Raw genomic sequence first — 12,460 nt, 5'->3', positions numbered from 1 at the left:
TGAAAATCGCTAATAACTGAATTGTGGTCAGTTGTGTTGTTTCTCGCTCAATTTCACAAATTTCTTTCACACACATGCTTGCATCGCTTGCTTCTGTCAACACTCACATATTCACTCGCGGAATTTACGCTTAATAATCAACGCCCGAGGTATTATTTTATAACACGATGCTAGATAAATACCCGAACTATCGCATTTTCACTAAAAACGCTCACTTGCCACGATTTTCAAAGCGAATTCAATATTTTATTCAACACTCCCGAGCTGCGGCCTGAATTTACGTACGCGAAAAGGAAACTGACACATAACGGCGCTTTGGCAAGGGAAGCGCAATGACATTTCAATGTTGCCAGACTGTTGCAGAACATGAATTTAAACGGAGGTGGATGTCTGAACTAAACCAATTATATTAAAATGTTCTGGTATTGAATGAGCTGAGCTATTGAACATATGCAACTGAGGAACCTTTATAAAAAAACCCAAAAAAATATACACAAATTTAACATTATATTTACATATATATGTACGCATATACATATAACAGTAACAAATATATTTATTTAAAATTTTAAATTTGTCTTTCTCTTCCTTCAAAGTGAAAATTCGCTTCCAGTTTTTTCTTTCTCCGAACACATCCTCACTCCTTCGCTTTATCTGCATTGCTCTTTTTACATTCCGTTTCTGTTTCTTTTTTCTCACATTTCTCGGTTTCTGTCGCACTATTTTTTTCGCCACATTCTTCATCGCTTTCTGCAGCACTCTCTGCTTCGTATAGCACACCGCCTTCCGAATGCTTAGCCAGATTCAAAGCGACGTTCTGCAGTTCATAGAATGAGAAGCGATGGTAGGCGAAATATTCTGGATTCTTGTAGTCTTTACATTTGTGTGCGCCTGGACCGAGCACCTCCTTCGGGTCATCCAAGGCGCGATATGCGGAGAGCGGTACGAAGTCAGGTGGCACAAATGCGTCATTTTTGAAAGAATGCTTGGAGTCTGCTGGATCTGCGCTGTCTTCTGACGCTTGTGGCGGACAACACTTGTCGGCTATGTAACGTTTGAATTGCGTTGGATTCAGCGGAAGATTTCTTATTACACTCTGTGATAAATTCGTCAATTTCGAGCAGCCACGCAGCATAATTAATTGAATATTTCAGTTTATAAATGTTTTAAATAATATAAATATGTTTTTTTAATTTTTTTGGAATTTCCAAATAATATTTGAAGCTTTTTATTTGTTATTAAAAATTGAAAATAAAGATATATATATAAATATTATTGAAATAATAAAGCAAGAATATGTGATCAAATGGCAGTGATGAATTGATCAACAATTTGTAAGTTTCATAAAACTTTACCGGTTTATTGAGTTGAATGTTGCCAGCTGCTGTCAAAAAATAAACAAATGCAGTTTAAGAAAGTTGCAACAGTCGGGCGGATATAGCTGTGTTGTCGATAAGGCAGTTCACGAACTGTAAATTATCTCAAACACAAACCAGTTGAATCTTCATGTGGAGGGTTTGTATCTTTGCTAATTGGGTTGCCATATGACAGCATATTCCATAATTATCTGATTACTCATGCGAGAATAGGCTTAATGGCGATTCATACAGCAAAACTTCAATTTTTGATTTGAACAAAAGCAAATATAAATTAATTAAATATTGGTCAGTCTTTTCGTATTTCTAATCAAACTTCAACTTAGTTTTTTTATATTTAAAACGAACTTTAATGAACCAAGTATGTACCATTTTGGTAGACCCCTTTTTTCCACTTTTCCGCTAGAGACATTATTCCATGAGAGTAAACCTTTCTGGTTTCTCGGCGAAAAACTGCGACAAGTAATTTTCACAGGCCATTGAAGCCAATTTTACTCTATTAAGGGAGTTCCCTATTGACCGAAATTAATGGTAGTCCGATGGCGCAAGGTCATATGGTGGATGCGTGAAAACTTCCCAGCCAAGCTCTCCCAGTTTTTGCCAAGTCATCAGAGATAACTGTGGTCTAGCGTTGTCCTGATGGAGGACGAAGCCCTTTCTGTTGATAAGTTCTGGCCGTTTTTTCGATTGCTTGCTTCAATCTTATTATTTGTTGACAGCAAAATGTAGAATCAATCGTTCGACCAGGCTGGAGCAGCTCATAGTGAATGATTTCTTTCCAATCCCACCAAACACTCAACATAACCTTTCGAGGCGTCAATCCTGGTTTTGCGACCATTCGTTGAGCTTCACCACGCTTGGGCCATAATCTTTTTCGCACATTATTGTCGTATTTGATCCACTTTTCGCCTCCTGTTACCATTCGTTTCAGAAATGCTTCGATTTCATTTCATTTCAGCAAAGAATCGTCGATGTTAATTCGGTCCATTAAATTTTTCATAGACAATTCATGTGGGACCCAAACATCGAGCTTATTTTTGTAGCCAGCCTTTTTTAAATAGTTCAAAACCGTTTGATGATAAATGTTAAGTTCCTTAACGATGTCATGGCTGCTTATGTGACGTCCTGGTCAATCTCTTTCATAATTTCATCGACTTGTTCAACGATAGGTCGACCAGAGCGAGGTGCATCTTTCACATCGACATTTCCTGAACGGAAGCTAGCGAGCCATTGTTGTGTTACACGAAATGATACAACATCCTCTCATACCGATGGTATAGTGTGTTCGATTCGCTGGAAAGTAACGCTTGGCGAATCGAAGACGGTTCGTACCTCAAAGACATACGCACACCAAACACCCTTCAAAGGTGCGTTGCTGTAAACACTCCACAATGAGAATGTTAATGTTGTCACTAAGGCGCTGCAACATGTACAGTTACTGCAATATTTATGCCCAAATAAGTGGCGGTACTCCCGTCGCTGCAAGTTACAATGGGTTTCCGTTTGCCATTTTCAACACCTCATTAACTAAGAGATAGCTCATAAAGCGCCATAAATCTAGAAAAACTTTGCATGTTCTGCTCGCGCACCCGGCGGGGTAAACAGCAGCGGCTGCCAAAAGAATTCCGTACACACCAACGAAAAGCCGAATACCCACAGATGAACACCCACACACACACAGTTGCCTATATAACTGCACGAAATAGTTGGCCAGCACTAAATATGAGTATGAACAAAGTTGTTAACGCTCGTGCCAACAGCAAGCAGCAACGTGCTAGGGACAACGTTCCGATCTAATGCGCATGCGCAGCGTCTTTGGCCGCTAGAAAACGCTTTGGTATTTCCACTTGCATCATTATGGTTCATTGACCAAAACTAAGCAAAGAATTCGCTAATTTAAATAAAAAGCTACGCGATTATGGTGGTTCCGTTGAAGCTGCGCCGAAGGCATTCAGTGCAAATAACAGTAGCGATGACTGCGACCACGGCAAAAGAGCTTGTCCGGTTTTTGCCTTAGTACAACTAACTTTTTGCTTTTTCGGCATTCCTTACTTTCCGTGAGCTGTTGGTATAGTGTTTACTTTAAATTTTAAGAGGCTTCACAGTAATGAATGAATGGGTACTACAAGCGCTGCAAAACAAAGTATGCAAAGAAATGTCGATTTGAGACTCGTTTACGTCTCTGCTCTACAAAAGGAACTTTAGCTAGGACCTGGAAAACAGAAAAGAGAAGAATCAAAAATATATCTGCAGGTATTAATCAGGAATACGTCCATATTTGCTAGAGTTCATAATTTTATATAAAAAAATGTCCATGCTATAAGCTCTACCATCGCATCAAAAATCATATTTGAGAGCAAATATTTATGGGACCGTCGCAGAGGATCCGGAGGTAGGAACTTTGAACTACTGAAAAAAGATTAATTAGCAATATATAACATAGTCTTAAGATTCGTCAGTGGCTTAGGGTTCGATGAATGTTGAGCAGCTGACGTATTGTTGTCGGAAAACCACGTCAAGAGAACACAAAGACGGGTGGGCATTCACACCAATATATAATGTTTAAAGATTTTACAGCTAAATATATAGGTGTTAAGAAATCAAGAGGAAACCCCTTAATAGCCTTAACAGCCGGCAGCGTTAATCCGGATTAACTGTGCACTTAATCAGATCCAAATTTGTAGGTGACAGACGGCAGCTATGCGAGTCTGAAACTCTCGTAAACAGCTGATTGTCATTTTTATAATATTTTCAATGAAAATGGATAGAAGATAAACATTGCGGATTAATGCAGTTAATCCGGATTAACGCTGCCGTCTGTCAATGCTGTAAGTGAGCCCTTTCACACCACCAAACATATTACAAAAAATTACTCATTTGGCTATATTTTATTTTTGCTGATTATTTGTAATTCTCGTTGGCAAATTTCAGGCAGCTGCTTCTTTCACTTCCCGAGCTGTTACTATTTTCGCTGCTGTTGCAGTTCCGCAGATTTCGACAATTTCATGATTTTATTATTTTGGCCATATCATCGTGGGTACTTATGAAATTGCCAACGAATGTGATTTATTTTATTGTCTTAATTCCAACAAGTGGCAGATGACATCCAGACGAAGGCAAAGACCGAAAACGCCAGTAGTTTGAGGCTTCTACAGCTGCCGCGGCGCAACTAAGTCGAGCTGTCAGATGGGTGCATTATTGCCTAGATACGTCAATTTGCCTTTGTTGTTGTTTGCTCCAGCGTCTTCTCAACGTCTGTTTTTGCCATGGTCTTCTCCTGCTTTGACTTCATGCCGTTTTCTTGCTTTGGTTTTTGCAGCTTTTTCCGCTGTTTGGTCTAAGCTCGCAAGACCGCCGCGTAAGCATGTGGCATGTGGGGCTCCGCAAGTGTTCACAGTCCGTCTGTTGGCTTTCGCGTCACACAGACTGCTGTGTGAGTTTGCTGACTTCGCTGAGTTCGCTGCTTGATTTGCTTCACTTTTCTGGATGGAGGGGAGAATGCAAATTATGCAAATTGCACACTAAAAAGGTGGAAAATCGTGGCTGGGAACCCAGGCGAGTGAGTAGAGAATAATTCAGCCGGGTATGCCGCGTCACAGCAAAAACAAATACAATGCGAAGTGATGAGGAGCATGCGGTGCGACCTGACGCAACTGTCGGTACGTAGATAATTTGCACCAAGTGTGAGCTGTCAGTCAGTGTCGTCTCTGCGTGCTTCTAACGAAATCCTCACACATATTCATTTTTATGGCGCAGCCGCATACAATGTTGAGCAGTTGTAAATAATTTGCAGTTGACGCATGCTCCCAGCCTCAGCACCCGTCCGCGCTTCCACTTCCAAAGATCTGTTTATCGCAGTCAAAGCATTGTTTGTGTTTCGGAAGGGTGAATCAGAGAAAATAATTTATTTCATGGGAAATCCTTTGATACAATAATTACTTATGGCCACCCGGTAGAGAAATAAATTTAAATAAATAATATATGTATGCATTTGGCATATGAGAACTCGTACTAATAAAGGTTTATTCTTCTTCTAAACATTTGAAAGATTCGCTTGGAACCAGAACCGCTTTCGAATTCTTTCGAAAGCATTTTCAAGATCAATCCATACGATCCGAACTTCTCTTCCTTCCTCAACCTGTCTGTCAAATAAACCATGAAAAACAGATTCCGCCAAGTCCTATTACAAAATTGGAAACATTTGGAAAATTCCCAAGCGTGCTTGCAATGCAATTTGGGCATCCACAGGTCAGCCAACCCGGTGATTTACCCGACTTTATCTTGTTATGCCACTTATTTACCACTTTTGCGCAAGCTGTGCCGGCTGTGCGCCATCAATCGGCTATGCTCCACAAATTGCCGCAATGACATCGCCAGCACGTTTTCACAAACCAAACGAGACGAAACTGCTCCAAATCTTTGGCAGCCAAGTCGCCGCGTCCAGCATTCCAACGCAGCCAGCTTTGCGCCGCTTTGACTCACGCTTGTTTCCTACTCGGCGTGATCTCTATTGCTGTTTGTTTTTGTTACTTTTGTTGTTCTTGGCTGATTAAGGGTAATTTTCGAATTTTCTCGGCTCGAACGCTGCGGCACAAAGTTGAAATTCCTAATCAAAAGTACACGAAAATCTGCTGGGAAATCAGCCGCCATTTGCCCAGCATATTTGACAAAAATACACACATATACCACACATACATAGATACAACAAGATCTCAAGCGACACATCAACTTGCAACAGTTGTGGCAGCAGCTGATTTGCACGTCAGCGGCCGCCAACCGTGAAACTTATGCAAATTCGAGCCGGAATTTAAGTGCAAATATCAGCAACTTTAATTTAGTGCAGCAACACGAATTCCTGCCACAAAATGCGTGTGTGTGTGTCTGCATATGTACACCACTTGGCGCTTTTTCGAGCATTTTGGAACATATTTGCGAATATTTCAGTTTTTATTCCTCATTCTATTTGCCCATATTTGCGCACTTGCCATCCATTTGCACACGCGCTCATTTTTTACTGTTACATTATCGACACACACACACAAACACACATACACTTGCGTTCGGGTTGTAGCATGTACAAGAGGCGGTGGCGCGGTGGCACCATCACATGCCACATAATATTGCATGGCCGTGGTGCACGCGGCCCGGCCTTTTATGGCCAGTCCGCATAATGCAACTGTAGCAGAGGCATAACGTCGCTGCCACCACCTTACAGTTGCTCTGCTGTAATTGGTAAATTGCCTGCAAAAGGAGAGACCCACCAAAAAGTCCGAAATATCTAAAATATGCGCGAGTGTCGCCGCGAATGTGTGTCTATATTGTATGTGGAACTGTCAATGAGCGCAGGCGCATGCGCGAATATACCATACACACATATATATAAGTATGTACGAGTATGTATAAATTAGTGTACGTGTTCGGATTTGCGAATGTGGCATGCTGCGCTATTTTGTTGTGTATTTGCTTGTTGCATGCCAAAAGCCGAGTGATGGCAGCGCGTGCGCATGAATTATGGAAATTCGAGGCAGGTGTTCGAAGGCATATTTTCGAGAATATTTTGTTGACCAAGCGCATTTATTCGCGTACTTGGCTTAATGCCTGAGTGAATGGAAGTTGAAAGGTTTCACAGACGTGACAGAAATAGAATGGCCAAGAAAAGTATGTGGTTAGAGTTCAATATACTCACAGTTAGTCCAACAGGAAACCAATTTGAGAGATTTTTTATAGACAGCTCTCAAACGGGCATTTGACTTCATTCTGAGTTTCTTCAACGAAAAGTAGAAACTAAAGCCGCCCAACTGCTCTGTTAATTATAGTGAATTTCTGTAGATTGTTAGAAAGAACTGTTTTTGCCGATATCTGGCCCAAGAAAGACTGGCTGAACACAAGCCTCAATAATGTAAATTCTGCTTTTCGCAGATCTCAGACTGATTTGTTGCAAGAAAAGCGACACTCTCAAGTTAACAAATAAATTTTACATATTTTTCTCATGGAAGTGAAGTTGCATTGCACAAACAGTCAGCCAAGCATTGCAGGCAAAGCGAGTACCGAGTGCTGAGCGCATTTTCTGTGAAAATAGTTTTCACACCGCGCTTTTCGAGCAAACCCCAGCAAGTGCTTTGCACAACAACAACCTAGCGGCATATTTTCCATGCTAATGCAGCGGCTGCTGTGTTAAAGTGGGCAATAATTGCACTCACGCACACACACACACAACCGAATGCATGTAATTTTTTATTGATACCGTTTACACTTACTCATATCTACATACCGATCCGCCGTTGTACCGGAAAAGTACAGCAGGAAAGCGAAAAACCAACGCCTTCGAAGCGCTGAACAAAAACAACGCACACATACATACACAGTTGTAGGCATGCGCGTTCACAACATGGGAACGTTTTGCTAGGCGCCCCAACGCCAGTGAGTCGCTGCGATTGTAAGGCCGCCTCAAAGCGCGTCATTCCGCTGCCCAACCGCTCTAGCTTGGCGGACACTGAAAAAGTTAATTATCTTTTTTTCGCAGCTTCATCTATTATGCACTGCCTACTGACAGTTGTTCATGTAAAAAAAACAAAGAATCAAAGACAACACTTACAACAAGTGTACTAAAGTCCAAATTGAAGCTTCATTCACCAACTATCTTTTAGCCGCTCATCATTTTGCCTCAGTTGGTTCTTTCACTTTGCCATTATGTCTGCGTCTATTTCACTAATGTTGTTGTTGCGCGCTGCCGCTGTTAGTTTTAGTTAGCGTATTTTTGTCCGCCTGTTTCGGACTTCCTTTGTGCCTCTTTGTCTGCACTTAGCGAGACTCTTAGGCGGTTCATTGAACTGCTAATTGTAGCGTCGAGTGTGAAAGGTGATTTTTCAAGGCTTCGTAGGCCGTCGTCTATTCGCCTATTTTTCCGCTGCTTAGCCGCCATTTTAGTCGCTGAAGCGCAAACATTTCTAGAGCGTATAACTAAGCGCGCCGCGCGGCCTTGTGTTGGTGTGCGTATGTCTACTGTGCTGCTTATCGCTCCAGGGATCTTACAAGTCAGCCAGCCAGCCAACCAGCAAGTTAGAGTAGTAACTTATAATTGACGAAATGTGCGCTGCGCCGCTGTTCCTCCTAATTGTGCTAATTGAATTAAAACGAAAGACTTGAGCGCGCAACTCGTCTGTTCATTTCTCATTTTTAATGATTCCATTTGCGAATGTAATGTGAAAAATTAAGAAACATTATGCTTTTTATAGTTTTAGCTGGCAGCGCGTAGAACATGGTCGCTTCAATTAAGGCGTTAACTCCGAGATTTTGATAGTTTTGGCATATGCTTGCGATTGCTCTTAATACCACGGGCTTAGAATTATGACTCAACATTTTTTTTTTTTTCAGTGTAAACAATTAAGCGTTTGTGAGTAATCTGGTTTGAAGTAATCTGGTATTTCGAAAGTCGAGTACTCAGTTATTTTAATTATGTTTTAGACAAACTTCTTTATTAATATAGGGTAGTCGAAAAAGTCTTTTCGTCTTTTGTCAATAGATGTCGCTGCAGTTCTACACAAATCTTCAGTGCTACCAATCACATTGTGTCATGCCATTAAGCGTTGGAAAGGTGAGATTTTAAGCATCATTTAACCAAAAAAAATTAAATATACAATAAATAATGAAGAAAAAAAATATTTTCAAACACAGCTTGTCATTTTTTATTTTTCACACTTCAATATCCTCAATTTTGTGCACTAAAATTTCAATATTTCGTCGCTGGTTACGTCAAATGTTGCTTGCGACCCGACACCATAGATGCCACTAAGAGATCACGGGAATTATATACAAAAATCCCGTGAATTCTTCCAGTGCCATTAACTGTGCCGGGATTCAACTCGACAATCACACCTTTTTATTAAAAAAAATACTTCACACTGTCACTCACATATAAAACGAATTACTCACAGCGAATAAACAGCGTTTCGAGCGCTTAACACTAAGCACTAGCACCAGCCTAGCGCAATTTTTATTTTTATGATACGACTTTTATGCCTTGATATGCAGATGTATGCGTGTGTCCCACGATTCTACCGACAGCCACGGGCGCAAGAGCAAAAAACGCAAATTTTGCGGTCACCAACAACGCCATCGAGGAAGTTGATAATTTATATATGTGTTTAGCTTCTTTCCTCTTCTCGTTTTTTTAGTTCACTCCGCAGCGAATTTTCTTGAAGCGCGTGGGAAATAAAGACTTTGTATTATTGTAAGACTTACCTCTTGGGTCGCTTGTTATTTGCCTATGCGCTTGCATGTACTGTGCTGCTGCTGCTTCTTATTGATGATGAGAATTTTCGTCATTCACTTCCCATCTTTCGGTGGAAATAGTTGCATGTTCTGCGGTTGTTGACAGGGTGGTTGCGCTTTAGGGCGGCCATCTTCTCATGGCGGCGTTGTGTGAAGGTATTTTTCCCTTAAGAAATTTATGCAGAAGTACATAACTTAGATAAACGTCAGTGTAAAGCGGCTGAACATTCCTTTGTTATATTTGCGATATTTCTTATTATTTTATGAAGAAAATTCCCGCCCTAAGAGACTATTTAACGCACTGCAAATAACTGAAATTCCAAATATTATGAATACTCAAACTTAATTCACCTCGATGCCACAGCTTCGTGGTGTGCTTAAAGCATATGAAATGTTGTCCATATATGTATGCGGCGCGTAGCGCCACTCGAGGCGTTTTCAGCTTAATTAATAACTGCCACTCTTGCACTTATTTGGGGCAGCAACTTACAGCTCAAACAATATCTATATAAACGTGGCTGACATGCACGCGCACACCTACATACGCACACGCAGGCGCAACTTGCGTCCAATTGTGCGACGTCAAGAATTTTTGTTGACATAAATGCTTACAACCGCGGCGCGGCTGTTGTCACCAACTGTCGCCAACGCCACCAACAACACGCGCTGGCATTGCTACATACATCGGCCACACGGCAATTGTCTAAGGCGCCGCCGACCGCTATGCGCGCCGACTTGATCGACATCAAAGCAGCAGTGACAGCGACAGCGGCAGCAGCGCATCTTCGCTGTGTGCTGTGGTCGCAATGCCAGCGGTGTTCGCTGTTGGCTGGTGGCTGATGGCTGACGGCAGTGGTGCTCGATTGTGCCTGTGGCGCCATTGTAACACACCATTTATGGGCTTTGGTATTGCCATTGAAAGCGTCTGCAAAAGGTGACCGCAGCGTGTAGCCGAGTAGCAATAACACTAACGGCAGCATTGGCGGAAGGTAGGCAGATGCACCGTCGCCGCACTGTAGTTGCGCCATATTTGGTTGCACCTCAGCACCAATTTCATAAGACAGTGGGCGGATGGGTAGTAAACTCCTGTAGAAGGCAGACATATCGCCATTTATGTACCGTTCAAATTGGCTATTGCAAAACGTAGTAGCATAGGTGAAGTGGTAGTATTTGGTAGAATTATAAGTACTACGCTTCGAGGAGTAGTCGACTAAATTTTACACCGCTCTTGGTCCCCATAGTACCGACTTACTATTTACTTACTGCCTCCAATGTTTCTGTTAGGCTATCTGTAGTATTTTAACTGGTTCAATGTATGCTTTTTCAATTTTTCTTTTTTCTACTTTCAATGCTTAACTTTGTAAAAAATATCTCAGCTTAAGTTTTAGAACCTTTGTATCCTTTTTTCGTTTTTTTTAACTATTAAACCTTTTATTTAAAATATATTGGGTAGTCGAAAAAGTCTTTTCGTATTTTCGTATAAGTTGAAGTTCGCTTAGAAATACGAAAGAACTTTTTCGACTATCCAATATTTGACTGAACCCTAGATTTTCCTAATATTCACTCAAAAATGCAATTCTAAAAAAACTCTGAGTATCCTCTTACGTCTTGCTCGATACAATCATAAAGAGTAAAAGCAAAAAGGCAACTAAAAAATTGTCACGTGCCTTCTCAGAACTCCAGTCATAAGAAATACCACTCATTTCGCCGCAAATCCAACTTAAGCCATTTGCTTCCCCATAACTGTGCATAACTGCAAATTTGAGCTAAGCAAATAGCACAGACACACTCGCATGCGTGTGATTACCCCATTTAATGGTCAGTGTTATTGCAGATCATAAAAATTAGTAAAATTACAGCTTAAATTTTGAAATGACACTCTTAAAAGACGCCAGACAGACATGGCTATTTAATCCAACGCCTTGAACTGCTTTGGCTAAAGCGATGAGCGCGCAGAGCATGTTGCAGCGGCCACTAAAAGTGCCCCCTCCAAGCAAACGCTAATGATGTGCGGCGCTGTTGGCGCACTTAATCGCTAAAAGAACAACAACAGAAAAGACCACAATCGGAGTGCGAGTGCGAGCGCGCACGCAACTGGCCTCGACGCAACGAACGCGCTCAAGCCGTTGTTGACGGCCATGATGACACGCGCAATCGGCCGCTAGCAGGCCGTAGCCAGTAGCCAGAAATGGAGATGCGCGGCCGGCGGCAGGCAGCTTCGACTCATTTGCATAATTTTATGTTGTACAGTGGTGTCTGCTGTCAGAAATGTGTTTTTATTGCTTGTTGTTTATTCATTTGTTTATTGTCAAACACATGCACATTCACGCCGTCACTCCACCGCGCGCAGGTGCTGGGAATTTAGCGGCGGTCTGGGAAAATGCTGGGGCTATTAGCAAAGTGTATTGTGCCAACACTTGTATACGAGTCTGTTAGTTGCGCTGGGATTATTAACGTGAATTGTCGCTGGCTTTGTAACTGTCGTCATGACCAGCGACGGACTACTGTTGCGCATGCGCATGTACATCATTAGGCAAACACAAATTGCATGCATTTCGCTTGTTGAACTCTTGAACTTATTTCATGTAATAAATAAAACGAAATATATGAAATAAATATAAATAAATAAAAATAAAAAATATAAATAAATAAAAATAAAAAACATAAATCCGTAAGTTTGAAACTCTAAAAATTTATGAGTGCTAAATGGTTGACTTAATAATATAGCCATAACCTGTCGTATCAGTGTTGTTGCCTTACAAAATAATTTTAATTTTGTTATGAGTTCATTTCAAACTATATTTCTGCTTCGC

General features: G+C 41.3%; 1 protein-coding gene across 1 annotated transcript; it reads right to left on the bottom strand.

The window, feature by feature from the left end:
* Positions 1-580: 580 nt before the first annotated feature.
* Positions 581-1,241, bottom strand: LOC126753064 (uncharacterized). The gene has a single exon (XM_050464189.1). It carries the CDS (start codon positions 1,133-1,135, stop codon positions 638-640), a length of 498 nt encoding a protein of 165 aa, XP_050320146.1. The 5' UTR covers positions 1,136-1,241; the 3' UTR covers positions 581-637.
* Positions 1,242-12,460: the final 11,219 nt, after the last annotated feature.

Source organism: Bactrocera neohumeralis, chromosome 3 (assembly GCF_024586455.1).
Source record: "Bactrocera neohumeralis isolate Rockhampton chromosome 3, APGP_CSIRO_Bneo_wtdbg2-racon-allhic-juicebox.fasta_v2, whole genome shotgun sequence".
NCBI lineage: Eukaryota > Metazoa > Arthropoda > Insecta > Diptera > Tephritidae > Bactrocera > Bactrocera neohumeralis.
Note: the sequence above shows the minus strand (reverse complement) of the source record. Positions and strands in the feature narration are given on the sequence as shown.

What these genes read in the sequence shown, in the direction of transcription:
- LOC126753064 (XM_050464189.1), bottom strand. Translation starts at nt 1,135, where the DNA reads ATGCTGCGTGGCTGCTCGAAATTGACGAATTTATCACAGAGTGTAATA.